Source organism: Ipomoea nil, unplaced genomic scaffold (genome assembly GCF_001879475.1).
Source record: "Ipomoea nil cultivar Tokyo-kokei standard unplaced genomic scaffold, Asagao_1.1 scaffold2280, whole genome shotgun sequence".
In the NCBI taxonomy this organism is placed as follows: Eukaryota; Viridiplantae; Streptophyta; class Magnoliopsida; order Solanales; family Convolvulaceae; genus Ipomoea; species Ipomoea nil.
This window is the reverse complement of record NW_017618708.1, coordinates 672,313-691,606: the sequence shown is the minus strand read 5'-3', so window position 1 is coordinate 691,606 and position 19,294 is coordinate 672,313. Positions and strand designations below refer to the sequence as shown.

Sequence of the window (19,294 nt, the reverse complement as noted above, 5' to 3'; positions counted from 1 at the left end):
ATATGTGATTCTTCGACTTTCAAATTTAACCATTCGTGGTCCAAGTTAAAAACATGTGGTGCTTCAACTATTAAATTTTAACCAACCATTGTACTTTCAAGACGATCACGACTGGTTAAATTAAATTTAAAAACTTGAAGGAGCATGGGTGGTTAACTTGGACCACGAATCGTTAAATTTGAAAGTCGAAGGATCACTGATGGTCAATTCGAAAGTTTAAGACTAAACGTCACAAAACCATAATACTCGGATGACCTCAAATAGTATTAACTCAATGGTTAAATTTGTTGCAAGTATGCTATACTTTGATCTCTTGTATGATTTAGGGTTCAATTATGCTTGAGAAACTTTGGAATTATATTGTGTGTAGCTATAAAAATAGGACACGCATGCAATTAGATACACTACTTACAATTTCAATCTCACTTTTAGTAAATGGGATTGGAATAAGATTCACATTAATTTGGAGGTTATTTGTTTGCTAAATTGTTCCAATTAAAATTGAATTGCCATAAGAATATGAGTCTTTGCTAATGGGTAGTCCAATGACTGAGAATATCATTGACACCATTGTTACCTCTTCCGTGATCGTTGCTAAATCTTTCAATGATCACGGGTTAAACATCACATAGCATTTATAGAAGAGTTGGCCTACTCTTTTCTATTGTTTCATTACTTGCTACTTGGATTGTTTCCATTATATCCCTATGTTAATTTGTGAGAACTGCTTTTGATTAATTAACTTGTCCACGCTTCACATGCTTTCTATTTGACATTTCTTTTGGCCCACTCTTTAAAAATGATATCTGATGTGAAAATAAACTTTCAAACAAACATTACCACTAAAATTTACACCTCACAGTGGATCCGTGTTGCAATGGTAGTGCGTCTAACTCCAGATCAGAAGGTTGCGTGTTTGATTCACATTGGGTTTAATTCCCCTATCCATCACGGATTATCTTTTTCCTCACCATAACATCGGAATTTAGAATATTATTAAACTATAACAAAATAACAACTTAACAGCCCGTCTAGCTCAGTTAGTAGTGCGCAAGGCTACCACACCTTGTGGTCGTGGGTTCGAGCCCCATGGTGGGCATTTTCGTATTTCCACTAGGCTACCATTTGTCTATATTACATTATTAACATTCTAATATACAAAATCAGAATACGTGAAATAGTGAGAAGGAAACACACCAACTAAGAAACCGCCGTTAAAGCATTATATATAATTTTAAAAAATGTTTTATGAGTTTATACCATATGAGGTCCTTGAAGTATAGTTGTTTTGCCACGTTTAATTAGTCCTAATCTTTTAATTTGAAAATATGTGATTCTTCGAATTTCAAATTTAACCATTCGTGGTCCAAGTTAACCACATGTGGTGCTTCAACTATTAAAAGGTTGAAAGGTTGCGTGTTCAATTCATTTTGGGTTCAATTCCAGATTAAAAGGTTGCGTGTTCAATTCATGTTGGGTTCAATTCCCCTATCCATCACGGATTATCTTTTTCCTCATCATACGGTCGGAATTATAACAAAATAACAATTTAACAGCCCGTCTAGCTCAGTTGGTAGAGCGCAAGGCTCTTAACCTTGTGGTCGTGGGTTCGAGCTCCACGGTGGGCTTTTTTCATAATTCGACTAGGCTACCATTTGTCTATATCACATTATTTACACTCCAATATAAAAAATCAGAATACGTGAAATAGTGAGAAGGAGACACACCAACTAAGAAACTGCCATTAAAGCATTATATATAATTTTAAAAAATGTTTTAAGAGTTAATACCATCCGAGGTCCTCGGAGTATGGTGGTTTTGCCACGTCTAATTAGTCCTAAAATTTCAAATTGACAATATGTTATTCTTCGACTTTCAAATTCAACCATTCATGGTCTAAGTTAACCACCTGTGGTCCTTCAACTATTAAATTTTAACCAACCATGGTCCTTTCAGGAGGATCACGACTGGTTAAATTAAATTTAAAAACTTGAAGGGGCATCGGTGGTTAACTTGGACCATGAATGGTTAAATTTGAAAGTCGAAGGACCACAGATGGTCAATTCAATGATCACGAGTTAAACAACACATAGCATTTATAGATGAGCTGGCCTACTCTTTTCTATTGTTTCATTACTTGCTACTCGGATTGTGACACCCCGTAATCCAAATTCGTTTTAGGGATTAATTAAGTAATTAATCCTAAACCAATTGGTAATTTAATTCCTTAAATTCCTAAAAATTCAATAGTCGGGGACTAGTAATTGACTAGTCAACCCAAAGTCAAGGTTGTACCTTAAGCTTTGTGAGTAGTTTACCTTGTTCCCTTACACCTCTTCATTTTAGTAAGGGTATTCATGACATTTCGCCTTGTGTTAGTAATGCAAGCTAACCTAGTAGACACTCCTCATTCTTTCTCCTTACGCTTTCCAAACTTGAGCTCTCCATCCTCTCTAAAAGTTAGATAGCTTTTCTTCCAAGCCAAGTTGGAGCTTCGTCAAATCTTCAAAGGTTGTCTCCAAGATTCTACCTTTCATACATTTGGGCATCTAGGACGGTAAGATCTATGTTCATCTTGTGTTTTTAGTGTTTTCTAAGGTGTCTTTCTTTAAAGATAGAATCTTTATGATCTTTTGGTGTGTTCTTGAAGTGGGTTTGGAAGGTGAGCCTTAGTAGGAGCTTGGTGTAGTGTTAAGTGAAGGTTTTTGTCTACAAGAGGTAACGCATGCTCTACAAAATCTATTTTTCTTACCTATTTGATGATTCTTAGATTCTACATGTGATTTTGCTATGAAATGTGAGTGTTTATGCATTGTCTTGTGAAAATGCATATCTAGAGCTTCTGTTTAGGGTTCTTATATGCCATTGCTTGGCTATTCCTTTGATTCAATTCATTTTGTTGTATTAGGTGAGATTTGGCATGTTTAGGACTTGAATTTGAGTTTGGCGTTGAAAATCCACGAAGGGATATTTTCGTAAAGGTTGGTGTACCCGCGGGCGGAGCGGCGGGCAGTGGCCTAGCCGCCGCCCCACCCGCGGGGAACGTCTTTTGGTGGGTGTGTACATACGGGCAGAACCACGGGTGAGGGATCCACCAGTGGGCCCACCCGCGGGGAACATATGTTGGCTTGGCGGGGATTTGTTCCCTGTGAATCTTTAGACTCGGTATTGGCCTTTTGACTTCCAGATGTTCTTTTGTGGAACTATTTGAGCGTCTTCTTGGTGTTTCGTATGTCTAGAACTATATGGTAGGAATCCATGTAGGTTTTGGTGTCTTGAATCGTGCTAAGTGTTAAACATTGTGTTTCGTTGAACCATGATGAGTCTGGTGTGTTCTTCGGAACTACGTCTGGTTTACCCGTTTGATAAGCATGCTAGTTCGGTGTTTAAATGCTAGCATGTTTGTTATTTTTACCTTCCTATTGTTGATGATGACTTGTGTTATTCATCGTTGTTGTTGGACTGTGGTCCATTCCTTGATTGAGTATGGTTTCATATCTTCTTTGTGATCCGTTAATTGATTCCTGTTGAGGTGTGATGTGTGTGTGGCTGTACCTGGATAACACGATTTCAGTTTATGGGGCCTTAATCACCAAGGTACGGCAGTGGTCCTCGTGGTGGCCTTGACGTGATTATGGAGTTTGTGGATGTGACACCCCAAAAATCCACATTTCAATCCTTGAATTAATTGAGTAATTAATTCTATATCTTTTAAGGAATTGATTCCTAAATCCTGATTTTTAATACTCAAGGACTAGAATTTGACTAGTCAACCTTTAAGTTGTGTTGTACCTTGTGCTTTGAGGGGAGTTCCCTTGTTCCTTACACTTTCTAAGGGTTAGTAAGGGTATCCTTGTCTTTTCACCAAGAGTTAGTATTGTAACCTAACCTAGAAGACTTCTTCAATTCATTCCTTACAATTCCTAGAAAAATATCTCTACCTTCTCTCTATAAAAGAAGTGTAGCTTATTCTACAAGCCAAGTTGAGACCCTTGTCAAGATTCCAAGTTTTGCTTCCAAGATTCAACCTTTCACCTATTTGGGCATCTAGGAGGGTAAGCCTGTCTTGTGTTTTTGGTTCCATCTTAGTTGTCTTTTTCTTAAAGGTAGGATCTTTATGATCTTTTGGTTTTATCTTGAAGTGGGTTTGGAAAGTGAGCCTAGTGGAGAGCTTGTTGTGGTGTGAAGTGAAGTCTTTTGATCTTCAAGAGGTAACCCATGCTCTACAAAACCTATTTTGCTTACCTATATGTGATTTCTTGGATTCTACATGTGTTTTGCTATGAAATGTGAGTGTTTATGCATTATCTTGTGATATTGCATATCTAGAGCTTGTGTTTAGGGTTCCTTTGTGCCATTGCTTGGCATTTTCCATGGTTCAAGTCATTTTGTTGTGTTGGGTGAGATTTAGCATGTTTTGGACTTGAATTTCTGTTTGGAGAAGAAAATCCCCGAAGGGATTTGTTGTGGAACAGGGATGTTCCCGCGGGCGGGGCACCACCCGCCGGCCTACCCGCGGGTACATAGGCCTGGGGGGTAGTGTACCCGCAGGCGGGACCACGGGTGGGCACTACCCGTGGGTCCACCCGCGGGGAACACGATGGTGTTCGTTCGGGATTTGTTCCCCGTGATTTGTTTGTCTTGGTATTTGATCTTTTGGCTTCCCGATGTTCTTATGTGGAACTATTTGAGCGTCTTCTTGATGTTTTGTAGGTCTAGAACTATATGGTAGGTATCCATGTAGGACTTTGGTGTCTTGAATCGTGCTAAGTGTTCAACATTGTGTTTCGTTGGACCAAGAGGTGTCTTGTGTGTTCCTCGGAACTATCTTGAGTTTCCCCGTTGTTAATCACGCTAGTTCGTTGTCTTAATACTAGCGTGTGTGTGGTTTGTACCTTCCGTTTGGTTGATGATAACTTGTGTTATTCATCGTTGTTGTTGTTGGGCTGTGACCCGTTCCTTGATTGAGTATGTTTCATACATTCATTGCAATCCTTTGATTGATTTCTGTTGAGGTGTGGTGTGTGTGGCTTTACCTGGATTGCACGATTAGTGGTATGGGACACTAGTCACCAAGGTATTGCAGCGGTCCTCATGGTGGCCGTGACGTGATTATGGAGTGTGTCCTGTGTGTCAGGTTCACGTATTTCTTGGGTAAGGCGTGTGTCGCCGAGGCGGGTGTCGCCATGTGTGTGAAATTGGTGGTTTTGTTGGTGGTCTGTTGGTGGGGGACGACGGTCCCAGGAGGGAAAAGGTTGGACTAAGAAGTACAGGGGTTCCAGGAGGTAATGGTTGGAAAGAAGATACAAGGTTGGGGGTAGCCATAAGGTTGGAACAGGGCATAAGGCAGGCATACCAACTCGTTATGGGTGATGTTGCGAGGGCTTGTAAAGCCGGCGTTGTGTAATCTTCTCTTGTGACGTGTGTAGTCACGGAGTCTTGTGTTGTTTGGCATGTGTTGCCGTTGGGTGAGTCTTTATCCTTGCGTGTGGTTAACCTTTGTGGTTTGGGATGTGTTCCCGGTGTTATCTTTGTGAGTGGTGAGTCTTGTTTTAACTATTGATCTTGGCTTTTGACTTATATACTTATGTATTCCATTTCGAAAATGGTTTTATGGCTTATATCTATCTATATATGATACTTAACGGTATTGGTGGGTTACCAGCATTATTCGCTGACCGGGCGTCGTCCCATGTTTATCTTGTATCTTTCAGGTGATGTTTAGACGAGCACGATGTCTAGAGCCTGGTAGCTTAGCTCCTTTACCTTTGTGGTTTTTGTGGCCTGTGCGCCAATGTAGTTAGATAGACCGATGTTTGGGATAGATGTACACTTGCAGATTGTTTGCCGTAGCGTTTACCGTGTTTGGTAGACGTGGCGTGACACCCCGTTGGATTTCTTTTTATCCATTTTCGTTTTTATCTTCCGCTGTGCTAGTTTTGTCGCTTAATCTGCATGTGTTTAAAGCTTTTATATAGGTCTTGCTTGGGGGGTGTTACAGTGGCCTTTGTGTAAGGTTCACGTGTATATTTCTGGAATAACATGTGTTATCCAGGGCATGTGTTGCAGTGTGTGATTGGTACCCTCGTGTACAATGAAATCGGTGGTTCTATTGGAGGGGGAACGACGGTTCCCTGGGGAATAAGGTTGGATTTGGTGTACAGGGGTCCTGGAGGTAAAGGTTGGAACTAGACATAAGGTTGGGGCTAACCATAGGGTTAGAATCGGGCATAAGGAAGGCATACCAATTCGTGATGAGTGATGTCACGGAGGCTTGTGTAGCCGTGGTTGTGTATTTCTCTATTTGTGACATGTGTTGTCACACAGGCAATGTGTTGCCAATTGTTGTGTCATTTCTCTTGTATCATGCATGTCGGGTGTTAATCTACTGTGTGATGGTAGATTATGCCTTGAGCCGTTCTTGTGAGTTGTTCTTACTTCTTGTGGTCTTGGGATGTGTTCCTGTATTCTTGTTGTGAGTGCATTGAGTCTTGTGTTGACTTCTGCTCTTGGTTTTGAACTTATATATATATATATATATATATATATATATATATATATATATATATATATATATATATGTATATATATATATATATATATCTGCATGTTTAAGGCTTAATTCAGTATGGAAATTAGGGGGTGTTACATTTGGTATCAGAGCCAAGGTTTGAGCCTAGGTTGATAAAGTCTAGACTTCTAAAAGGCTAAGTGTTGTTTGAGACCTTAAAGTGACCTTAAGAATCTAAGTGTTAGGCTTAGGACTCTAGGTTGCGCGGTGAGCTAAGCGTTTCTTATAGCTGTTGCTTGTTTGTTTTCTTTTTGGTAACGGTGTTGTTGTTATAGAAGCTTTGCGATGCCTCCTCGTCCACGTGCGCGTACCCCGGAGACCCCGACGAATGAGCAGCTTGCCCAGAACCTGCAGCAGTTGACGCAGATGATGCAGACTCTTAGTGAGGCATTGTTGAACAACAACCACCCCGTGCCACCTCCTCAACCTGCCGGGCACAGGGACATGGGTCGTTTGGTGTCGGGTCACAGACCACCGACCTTCGCGGGTGAAGAAGACCCGGTTGTTTTGGAGGAGTGGATGAGAGCGTTCGATAAGATCTTCTCGGTTGTGGGTTGTCCCGAGGAGCGGAGGGTAGAGCTGGCAACGTTCTACTTCTGTCACGAGGCTGATCTATGGTGGATTCATGAGGGACCTGCCTACCTTGAGGAGCCTGAGTTCGATTGGTCTGCACTTAAAGATAGAATGCGCGAGAGGTTTTATCCAGCACATCTCCGCGCCGCGATGTACGAGGAGTTCCTCCACCTTCAGCAAGGATCTCTGTCAGTGGTCGAGTACCACAAGAAGTTTCTTGAGTTAGCGCGCTTCACTCGGATGCTTGTGCCTACAGAGCTCGCCAAGGTTGAGAAATTCATTGCTGGCTTGAATTATGAGGCACGAAAGGCCTTGACCGTGAGTAGGCCGAGTTCTTTGAAGGATACTTATGTGAGTGCCGCGGATCTGTATCGCGTTCAGTAGCTTCAGCGAGGGTCCTATGAGCTTGCTAGAAAGAGGACCGAGAGTGGAGGCTCTTCTAACCACAAGAAGACGCGACCGAGTTTTCTAGGCAGGAACGCGTCATCTCCAACCCAAGGATCCAACCGAGTGGAGCATGGAAATCAAGTCAAGACATCTCCTTGTCATCGATGTGGGAAGGTACATGCCGGTCAGAGTTGTAATGGTTTCGCATTACGATGCTTTCGTTGCGAAGATAGGGGCCACAAAGTTGCCGAGTGCCCTCAACAAGTCAATCAAAGGGCGTTGCCGCCACCCCCAGGAGCCGGAGGAGCAGCGGGAGGTAGCTCGAGCCGTGGAGTAGTTGGGGCCAGGCCATCGGGGAAAGTCTTCATGATGGGGCGTTCGCAGGCGGAGACCGAGGGTTTAGTGGAGGAGGAGCTAGCAGGTAATCCTTTTCTAGCCTTCCCTTGTCTTTAGAACGCATTTTGTTCCTTGTTGCCTTGTGTGTTGTCTTGTGTTTCTTTGTGTCTACTTGAGTTGCTTTGCTATCCTTGTCACGTTTTTCCATCGATGAATGACTCTTTTGGAGATTAAGTGTAAGCCTTTCTTGATAAATGATTCTCTTCATCTTATGAGCGAGCCTCGTTGTGGATTTAGTTGTTTATTCTTTGAATCAGTCATGCTTGGGCTAATTCCATAATCTTTTACTTGGAAATTCTGGCGACCTTTCCTTTGAGAACCACCTAAATTTCTCCAAGTATTCTTTGAATTGGGGAATAGGAAACCCATATAAAAATCCTTTCTTGTGTAGCCTAAAAGTTAAGTAAAATATTTATTCACAAGCCTTGAGTTTCAAACCAGGGCATACTCTTTGCCAAGCCAACCCTTAAACCACTTAAGCTAATTATCTCTCTTGAAACCTACCCAACTTTAATTCCATCTAAACCATAAATTTCCACTTTACCCAAATCCCCAAATTAAATCATCTCCTTTCCCAATTTTCCCCCAAATCCCTAAATTTCCACATCCTTCTTCTATTTCTCCTCTTCCTACCCGTGTGCAGCCGAAACCCCCCCAACCTGTCGCCTCAGCTGCCACCCGCCACCACCACCTGCCCGTCGACGCATCACCGCCGCCTGCCGGAGCTAGCTCACCGTCGCGGCCGAGAGAGAGAGAGAGAGAGCAGCGAGAGAGAGATAGTGAGCAGCGAGAAGAGAAGAAGAAGAGGAAAGCTTGGGTTTCTTTCGTTGAGCTTTGGGTCATCTCCTATCATGCCTAGAAGGTCAAGTTTGGCAAGGAAAGTGGAATGGGTGGATGCCCATTACCTTGTTCTTGAAGGTAAAGCTTTCGACCCGGAAACTTTTCCTAATTCTTTGTTGGATATGCTTAGATTCCTAGGTTTGTTAGATGGGTTCCTCGCCATAAGGGCCGAGACCTACCCAAGTTTGGTTAAGGAATTTTATCGTCACATGGTTGTGACAAAGGATGGTGATAAGCTTGAAATCACTTCTAGAGTGAGAGGTGTGAAAGTGGTCTTGTCTGAAAAGAGGCTAGCTCAGCTTTTGAGTTTATCTGCTTCGGGAGTTGCTCAGTACAGTGGTAACTCGTGGATTAGTACGGATACGATGGGGTACCGGGACTACTTGAGTTATTTGTTGGGTCGCACGAGTGGTTTCACTCAAGCTTTAAGACCGGAGAAAAACTGGTTGTCCGCTGAGCAAAGGATTTTGGTGATGCTGGTGTCAGATTGTTTGTTGCCCAATAACAACAAAAGTTGGTTGCTGGGAAAGTTGGAGTGCACCTTTGCTTTCTGCCTTAAGAATATGGTAAAGTTCAATCTGCCGGCTTTAATGTTGCAACATATGCTCTTCTGTCGTGATCACAATCGAAAGAGCCTACCGTATTGGATGGTGCTGAGCTGGATTCTTGTTAGGAAGTGTGTAAGTGTTGATGGTTACATACTGAAGCCCATTGGGAAGATGATGTTGGATGCCACAAATCTTCGAAGTTGCAACTTGTTTCAGTTGGACGATGGTGATTACATCACTCTTGAAGAAGTTGCAAGAAAATCCCCTGAAGAACGAGCCGAGTTGGCAGCTGAGCTCGAGATTCATGCTGGAAAGTTGAACCTCGCAGTCCAGAGTTCGGGAGGTGATAATGATGATGAGGGGGAAACGGGCCATGATGAAGAGGTGGAAGCACCGGAAGCTACCGAGGCCGAGGAAAGTGATTCTGAAAGCGAAGAAAATCAAAGAAGAAGGGAAGCCCGCACCAAAAGGGAGCATGATTCCATGATGCATGAGGAACGTTTAGTCACCTTGCTTCGTCAACAGAATCGTATGTTTGAAGAAGGTTTCGCGTACATGAAGGCGCAATTTGTTGCCGTTCACCAGAGGCTAGATCAGATTGAGGCCAGCTAAAGCCGTAGAGGAGGGGATGACGAACAATCCGAGGAGAGCACCGATGAGTCGGAGAGCGAGTCGTTCTAGCACGGTGTTGTGGGAATCCCGTTCGCCTTTCCTTAGTTGTTGTTATCCTCTTAGTTGTTTCTGTTCGCTAGTTGTTTGTTGCTTGCCTTATGTGCTTGTTCTTGCTTGTTTGTTTAGTTGAGTAGTTAGCTTTGTTGGTTGTGCTTTGAGCTAGTTGTTAGTTTTTGGTTGTTGGTTAAAAGTTGGTAGTTGTGTTTGGTTTTGAGTTTGATATGCTCATCATTTCCGATGGTTAAATTCTTCCAATCCTTGTTTTGATATACTTTTTTGCTTACTTTGATGTCTTGTGAATCCTTTGGGTTTGACCAAAAGAGACTGTTCTTGACACTCTTGTCACATTGTTGTTCCTTTTACCGTTTGTTTTAATTCGTCATACCCAAGCTTCGGGGACGAAGCTTCTTTGATGGGGGAGAGGATGTGACACCCCGTAATCCAAATTCGATTAAGGGATTAAGTAAGTAATTAATCATAAACCAATTGGTTTGGATTTTTTTTTTTTTGAATGCTACTAGCTCTATTACATTGTAGTATCTGTTCATATACTTTCTCAACCTACTGAAACACAAAGAGCTAATAACGCCTCCACTGAGGCTCGAACTTACAACCTTCCAAATGGAAGTCCAACCCGGGTACCATTAGACCACATAGTCCTGGTAACCAATTGGTAATTTAATTCCTTAAATTCCTGAAAATTCAATAGTCGGGGACTAGTAATTGACTAGTCAACCCAAAGTCAAAGTTGTACCTTAAGCTTTGTGACTAGTTCCCTTGTTCCCTTACACCTCTTCATTTTAGTAAGGGTATTCAAGACATTTCACCGTCTGTTAGTAATGCAAGCTAACCTAGTAGACACTCCTCATTCTTTCTCCTTACACTTTCCAAACTTGAGCTCTCCCTTCTCTCTTAAAGTTAGATAGCTTTTCTTCCAAGCCAAGTTGGAGCTTTGTCAAATCTTCAAAGGTTGTCTCCAAGATTCTACCTTTCATACATTTGGGCATCTAGGATGGTAAGATCTATGTTCATCTTGTGTTTTTGGTGTTTTCTAAGGTGTCTTTCTTTAAAGATAGAATCTTTATGATCTTTTGGTGTGTTCTTGATGTGGGTTTGGAAGGTGAGCCTTAGTAGGAGCTTGGTGAAGTGTTAAGTGAAGGTTTTTGTCTACAAGAGGTAACCCATGCTCTATAAAATCCATTTTGCTTACCTATTTGATGATTCTTGGATTCAACATGTGATTTTGCTATGAAATGTGAGTGTTTATGCATTGTCTTGTGAAAATGCATATCTAGAGCTTGTGTTTATGGTTCTTGTATGCCATTGCTTGGCTATTCCTTTGATTCAAGCCATTTTGTTGTATGTGTTGAGATTTGGCATGTTTTGGACTTGAATTTGAGCTTGTTGCTGAAAATCCCCGAAGGGATATTTTTGTACAAATTTGGTGTACCCGCGGGCGGAACGGTGGGCAGTGGCCTACTCGCCGCCCCACTCGCGGGGAACGTGGTTTGGTGGGTGTGTACCCGCGGGCGGAACCATCGGTGGGGGGTCAACCTGTGGGCCCACCCGCGGGGAACATGTTTTGGCTTTTCGGGGATTTGTTGCCCGTGATTCTTTTGACTCGGTATTTGGTTTTTTGACTTCCTGATGTTCTTTTGTAGAACTAATTGAGCGTCTTCTTGATGTTTCGTATGTCTAGAACTATATGGTAGGAATCCATGTAGGTTTTGGTGTCTTGAATCGTGCTAAGTGTTCAACATTGAGTTTCGTTGAACCATGATGAGTCTGGTGTGTTCTTCGGAAGTACGTCTGGTTTCCCGTTTGATAAGCATGCTAGTTCGGTGTTTAAATGTTAGTGTGTGTGTTGTTTGTGCCTTCCTATTGTTGATGATGACTTGTGTTATTCATCGTTGTTGTTGGATTGTGATCCATTCCTTGATTGAGTATGGTTTCATATCTTCGCTGTGATCCGTTGATTGATTCCTGTTGAGGTGTGATGTGTGTGTGGTTGTACCTGGATTGCACGATTTCGATTTATGGGGCCTTAATCACCAAGGTACGGCAGTGGTCCTCGTGGTGGCCATGATGCCATTATGGAGTTTGTGGCCTTTGTGTATGGTTCACGTGTTTATATATGGGATAACATGTGTTATCCAAGGCATGTGTAGCCGTGTGTGATCGGTACCCTCGAGTACTATGAAATCGCTGGATCTGTTGGAGGGACTGTTGGAGGAGGAACGATGGTTCCCAGGGATATAAGGTTGGACTTGGTGTACAGGGGTCCTGGAGGTAAGGTTGGAAATAGACATTAGGTTGGGGGTAGCCATAAGGTTGGAGCCGGGCATAAGGAAGGCATATCAATTCGTGATGACTGATGTCACGAAGGCTTGTGTAGCCGCGGTTGTGTATTTCTCTATTTGTGACATGTGTTGTCACAAAGGCAATGTGTTGCCAATGGTTGTGTCCTTTCTCTTGTATCATGCATGTCGGGTGTTAATCTACTGTGGGATGGTAGATTATGCCTTAAGCCGTTCTTGTGAGTTGTTCTTACTTCTTGTTGTCTTGGGATGTGTTCCTGTATTCTTGTTGTGAGTGCATTGAGTCTTGTGTTGACTTCTGCTCTTGGTTTTGAACTTATATATATATATATATATATATATATATATATATATATATATATATATATATATATATATATATATATATTCTATTTCGCAAATGATTTTACATACGTATAACCTATCTATGAATGATATTTCACATGTATTGGTGGGTTACCAGCATTATTCCCTGACCGGGCGTCGTCCCATCTTTTATGTGTTTCTTTCAGGTAATGTGTAGACGTGAGCGCGGTCTAGAACCTGCTAGTGTAGTTCCCTTTGTTTGTGTTGTTATGGCCTGTGTGCCAAGGATAGATTTTAGTACCTTGGTTATGTATGGATTTTAGATTGTGAATTATGCAGATGTTTAGCCTATGCGTTCACCTCTGGGTGAGCGCGGCATAACACCCTTTTGCATTGCCAGATTATATAATCTTTGTTAGTCTTCCGCAATGTTTGATGTTTTGGCTAGTTATCTTCATATTTAAGGCTTAATTCAGTATGGAAATTAAGGGGTGTTACATGGATTGTTTCCATTATATCCCTTTGTTAATTTGTGAAAACTGCTTATGATTAATTAACTCGTCCATGCTTCACTTGCTTTCTATTTGACATTTCTTTTGGCCCACTCTTTAAAAACGATATCTGATGTGAAAATAAATTTTCACACAAACCTTACCACTAAAATTAACACATCATAGTGGATTCGTGGCGCAATGGTAGCGCGTTTGACTCCAGATTAGAAGGTTGCGTTTTCGATTCACGTCGGGTTCAATTCCCCTATCCATCACAGATTACCTTTTTCCTCACCATAACGTCGTAATTTAGAATATTATTATACTATTACAAAATAACAATTTAACAACCCATCTAGCTCAGTTGGTAAAGCGCATGGCTCTTAGCCTTGTGGTCATGGGTTCAAGCCCCACAGTGGGATAGTTTTCATATTTCCACTAGGCTACCATTTGTCTTTATTACATTATTTACACCCCAATATACAAAATCAGCGAGAGGGAGACACACACACCAAATCAATATTGAACCCAAAGAAAAAAAGACACACCAACTAAGAAACCGCCATTAAAGCATTATACATAATTTTAAAAATTGTTTTAAGAGTTAATACCATCTGAGGTCCTCGGAGTATAGTGGTTTTGCCACGTTTAATTAGTCCTAAACTTTCAAATTGACAATATTTGATTCTTCGACTTTCGAATTTAACCATTCGTGGTCCAAGTTAACCACATGTGGTCCTTCAACTATTAAATTTTAACCAACCATGGTCCTTTCAAGATGATCACGACTGGTTAAACTAAATTTAAAAACTTGAAGGAGCATGGGTGGTTAACTTGGACCATGAATGGTTAAATTTGAAAGTCGAAGGACCACAGATGGTCAATTCGAAAGTTTAAGACTAAACATGACAAAACCACTATACTCGGATGATCTCAAATAGTATTAACTCAATGGTTAAATTTGTTGCAAGTATGCTATACTTTGGTCTCTTGTATCATTTAGGGTTCAATTATGCTTGAGAAACTTTGGAATTATATTGTGTGTAGCTATAAAGATAGGACACGCATACAATTAGATACACTACTTACAATTTCTATCTCACTTTGAATAAATGGGATTGGAAGGAGATTCACATTAATTTGTAGGTTATTTGTTTGATAAATTGTTCCAATTAAAATTGAATTGCCATAAGAATATGAGTCTTCGCTAATGGGTAGTCCAATGACTGAGAATATCATTGACACCTTTGTTACCTCTTCCATGATCGTTGCTAAATCATTCAATGATCACGAGTTAAACATCACATAGCATTTATAGAAGAGTTGGCCTAGTCTTTTCTATTATTTCATTACTTGATACTTGGATTGTTTCCATTATATCCCTATGTTAATTTGTGATAACTCCTTCTGATTAATTAACTTGGCTATGCTTCAATTGCTTTCTATTTGACATTTCTTTTGGCCCACTCTTTAAAAACGATATCTGATGTGAAAATAAACTTTCACACAAATGTTACCACTTAAATATACACCTCACAGCGGATCTGTGGCGCAATGGTATTGCATTTGGCTTAAGATCAAAAGGTTGGGTGTTTGATTCACGTCGGGTTCAATTCCCCTATCTACCACGGATTATCTTTTTCCTCACCATAATGTTGGAATTTAGAATATTATTATACTATTTCAAAATAATAATAACAGCCCATCTAGCTCAGTTGGTAGAGTGCAAGGCTCTTAACATTGTGGTTGTGGGTTCGAGCCCCATAGTGGGCGTTTTCAGATTTCCACCAGGTTACCATTTTTCTATAAATTACATTATTTACACCCCAATATATAAAATCAGAATCAGTGAGAGCGAGAAACACACACCAAATCAATATTGAACCCAAAGAAAAAAAGACACACCAACTAAGAAACTGCCATTAAAGCATTATATATAATTTTAGAAAATGTTTTAAGATTTAATACCATCTGAGGTCCTCGGAGTATGGTGGTTTGTCAACGTTTAATTAGTCCTAAACTTTCAAATTGACAATATGTGATTCTTCGACTTCCAAGTTTAACCATTCGTGGTCCAAGTTAACCACTGTGGTCCTTCAACTATTAAATTTTAACCAACCGTGGTCCTTTCAAGAGGATCACGACTGGTTAAATTAAATTTAAAAACTTGAAGGAGCATGGGTGGTTAACTTGGACCACGAATGGTTAAATTTGAAAGTCGAAGGACCACAGATGGTCAATTCGAAAGTTTAAGACTAAACGTGACAAAACCACTATACTCGGATGATCTCAAATAGTATTAACTCAATGGTTAAATTTGTTGCAAGTATGCTATACTTTGGTCTCTTGTATCATTTAGGGTTCAATTATGCTTGAGAAACTTTGGAATTATATTGTGTGTAGCTATAAAAATAGGACACAAATGCAATTAGATACACTACTTACAATTTCAATCTCACTTTGAATAAATGGGATTGGAAGAAGATTCACATTAATTTGTTGGTTATTTGTTTGATAAATTGTTCCAATTAAAATTGAATTGCCATAAGATTATGAGTCTTTGCTAATGGGTAGTCCAATGACTAAAAATATCATTGACACCTTTGTTACCTCTTCCGTGATCGTTGCTAAAGTTTTCAATGATCACGAGTTAAACATCACATAGCATTTATAGAAGAGTTGGCCTAGTCTTTTCTATTATTCCATTACTTGCTACTTGGATTGCTTCCATTATATCCCTATGTTAATTTGTGAGAACTGCTTCTGATTAATTAACTTGTCCGTTCTTCACTTGCTTTCTATTTGACATTTCTTTTGGCCCACTCTTTAAAAATGATATCTTATGTGAAAATAAACTTTCACACAAACTTACAACTAAAATTTACATCGCACAGCGGATCCGTGGTGCAATGGTAGCGCGTCTGACTCCAGATCAGATGGTTGCGTCTTCGATTCACGTCGGGTTCAATTCCCCTATCCATCACGGATTATCTTTTTCCTCACCATAATGTCGGAATTTAGAATATTATTACACTATTACAAAATAACAATTTAACAATCCGTCTAGCTAAGTTGGTAGAGCGCAAGGCTCTTAACCTTGTGGTTGTGGGTTCGAGCCCTACGGTGGGCGTTTTCATATTTCCACTAGCCTACCATTTGTCTGTACATTACATTATTTACACTCCAATATACTGAATCAGTGAGAGGGAGACACACACAAAATCAATATTGAACCCAAAGAAAAAAAGACACAACAACTAAGAAACCGCCATTAAAGCATTATACATAACTTTAAAAAATGTTTTAAGAGTTAATACCATCTGAGGTCCTCGGAGTATAGTGGTTTTGCCCGGTTTAATTAGACCTTAACTTTCAAATTGACAGTATGTGATTCTTCGACTTTCAAATTTAACAATTCGTGGTGCATGTTAACCACCTGTGGTCCTTCAACTATTAAATTTTAACCAACCATGGCCCTTTCAAGAGGATCACATCTGGTTAAATTAAATTTAAAAACATGAAGGAGCATGAGTGGTTAACTTGGACCACAAATGGTTAAATTTGAAAGTCGAAGGACCACAGATGGTCAATTCGAAAGTTTAAGACTAAACGTGACAAAACCACTATACTCGGATGATCTCAAATAGTATTAACTCAATGGTTAAATTTGTTGCAAGTATGCTATACTTTGATCTCTTGTATCATTTAGGGTTCAATTATGCTTGAGAAACTTTGGAATTATATTGTGTGTAGCTATAAAAATAGGACACACATGCAATTAGATACACTACTTACAATTTCAATCTCACTTTGAATAAATGGGATTGGAAGAAGATTCACATTAATTTGTAGGTTATTTGTTTGATAAATTGTTCCAATAAATATTGAATGCCATAAGAATATGAGTCTTTGCTAATGGGTAGTCCAATGACTGAGAATATCATTGACACCATTTTTGATATGAAAGGTGAGTGTTTATGCATTTGTATTGTGAAAATGCATACCTAGAGCTTGTGTTTATGGTTCCTTAGTGCCATTGCTTGACATTTTCCATGATTCAAGTCATTTTGTTGTACTGGGGGAGATTTGGCATGTTTTGGACTTGAATTTGTGTTTGGAGAAGAAAATCCCCGAAGGGATTTGTTGTGGTACAAGTGTGTACCCGTGGGGGGAACGGCGGGCGGGGCACCACCCACCGGCCTACTCGCGGGTACGTGCCTTGTGGGAATGTGTTCCCGCAGGCGGAACCACGGGTGGGGCACAACCCGTGGGTCCACCCGCTGGTACATAGGTGGTGATGTGATGGGATTTGTTCCCCGTGATTCTTTTGGCTCGGTATTTGGTTTTTTGACTTCCCAATGTTCTTTCGTGGAACTATTTGAGTGTATTCTTGATGTTTCGTATGTCTAGAACTATATGGTAGATATCCATGTAGGACTTTCGTGTCTTGAATCGTGCTAAGTGTTCAACATTGTGTTTCGTTGAACTGTGAAGTGTCTTGTGAGTTCCTCGGAACTATCTTGAATTTCTCCGTTGATAAGCATGCTATTTTGTGTCTAAATGCTAGCGTGTGTGTTGTTTATACCTTCCGTTGTGACCTGTGTGTCAGGTTCACGTATTTCTTGGGAAGGCGTGTGTCGCTGTGTGTGTGTACGGTACCTCGTGTACTATGAAATCGGTGGTTTTGTTGGAGATCTGTTGGAGAGGGGATGACGGTCCTCAGGGGAATAAGGTTGGAGTGGTGTACATGGGTCCTGGAGGTAAAGGTTTGAACTAGATATAAGGTTGGGGGTAGCCATAATGTTGGAACAGGGCATAAGGAAGGCATTTCAACTCGTGATGTGTGATGTCACGAGGGCTTGTGTAGCGTGGTTGTGTGTTCTCTCTTGTAACGTGTGTAGTCACAAAGGCATGTGTTGCCTAGGTATGTGTTGCCGTTTGTCGTGTCTTTTTCCTTGTGTTGTTGTTATCCGTTATGGTCTTCGGATGTGTTCCCGTGTTGTTTGTTGATGAGTGATGAGTCTTGAGTTGGTGTTTACTCTTGGTTTTACACACACACACACACACACACACACACACACATATATATATGTATATATATATATATATATATATATATATATATATATATATATATATATATATATATATATATATATATATATATATATATATATATATATATATGTATGTATTCCGTTTCGAAATGATTTTTGTATATATATCCTACCTATGTATGATACTTAACAGGTATTGGTGGGTTACCAGCATTATCGCTGACTCGGCGTCGTCCCAATGTTTATCTTTGTGTCTTTTAGGTGATGTCTAGACGATCGCGATGTTTAGTGGCCGGTAGTCTAGTGCCTTTACCTTTGTTTTGTGGCCTGTGTGCCGTTGTAGTTTTAGACTGATGTCTTTGGGGATAGATGTATACACTTTGCAGATTGACCGCCGTAGCGTTTACCGTGTTTGGTAGACGTGGCATAACACCCCGTTTGGATTTCTTTTATCCAGTTATCGTTTTATCTTCCGCTGTGCTAGTGTTTGTTGTATGATCTGCAGGTTTTAAGGCCTTTTTATATAGGTCGTGGTTGGGGGGTGGTTACATTTGGTATCAGAGCCTAGGTTTGAGCCTAGGAAGAGTTAAGTCTAGACTTTCTAAGTGGCTAAGTGTGGTTTGAGACCTTTAAGCGACCTTAAGAATCTAAGTGTTAGGCTTAGGACTCTAGGTTGCGCGATGAGGTTGTGAGTTCTCTTATCGTTTTCTGTTGTGTTGTTTGTGCTTTATTTTCCTTTTAGTTTTGGTTCTTTTTAGTTAAGGCACCAGGTAAGGGTGCGGGCCCTGAGTTTCCTCCTGTGATCGTGCTGTTGCTGTAGAAGTCGAGGATGACACCATCGAGACGTCGTGCAAAGTCTTCAGAAGCAATCACCAATGATCAGTTGGCTACGTTCTACCTTCTGCAAGAAGCGGACTTGTGGTGGATGCTTGAAAGGCCAGCCTGTAGACAAGATCCGGAGTTCAGTTGAGAAGACCTGAAGGTTAAGTTCCATTAGCGGTTCTATCCTACGCATGCCAAGGAGGCCTACCTTTGCGCAACCGACCCTACCGAGTTCTGCAAGTTTAGAAAGGAATCCGGGAGAACCGTAAGAGGAAGCTTGAAGGAAGTGTTGCACCCGTGGTTAGTAGTTTGA

The 19,294-nt window shown here is 40.7% G+C and overlaps 1 protein-coding gene and 4 non-coding genes across 5 annotated transcripts; all 5 read left to right on the top strand.

The window, feature by feature from the left end:
- The first annotated feature begins 1,025 nt into the window (after positions 1-1,025).
- TRNAG-ACC lies at positions 1,026-1,099 on the top strand. The gene has a single exon. It is a non-coding gene; the product is annotated as a tRNA-Gly (tRNA).
- Positions 1,100-1,555: 456 nt separating this feature from the next.
- Positions 1,556-1,628, top strand: TRNAK-CUU. Its single transcript has one exon. It is a non-coding gene; the product is annotated as a tRNA-Lys (tRNA).
- A 5,309-nt stretch (positions 1,629-6,937) lies between these two features.
- On the top strand, positions 6,938-7,528 carry LOC109150729. Its single transcript, XM_019298714.1, has one exon. The coding sequence runs from the start codon at positions 6,938-6,940 to the stop codon at positions 7,526-7,528; it is 591 nt and encodes a 196-aa protein (XP_019154259.1).
- Positions 7,529-13,289: 5,761 nt separating this feature from the next.
- Positions 13,290-13,361, top strand: TRNAW-CCA. The gene has a single exon. It is a non-coding gene; the product is annotated as a tRNA-Trp (tRNA).
- A 2,636-nt stretch (positions 13,362-15,997) lies between these two features.
- Positions 15,998-16,069, top strand: TRNAW-CCA. Its single transcript has one exon. It is a non-coding gene; the product is annotated as a tRNA-Trp (tRNA).
- Positions 16,070-19,294: the final 3,225 nt, after the last annotated feature.

Bases quoted from the DNA above. Each gene is read 5' to 3' on its own strand.
- LOC109150729 (XM_019298714.1), top strand. From the start codon at position 6,938: ATGATGCAGACTCTTAGTGAGGCATTGTTGAACAACAACCACCCCGTG.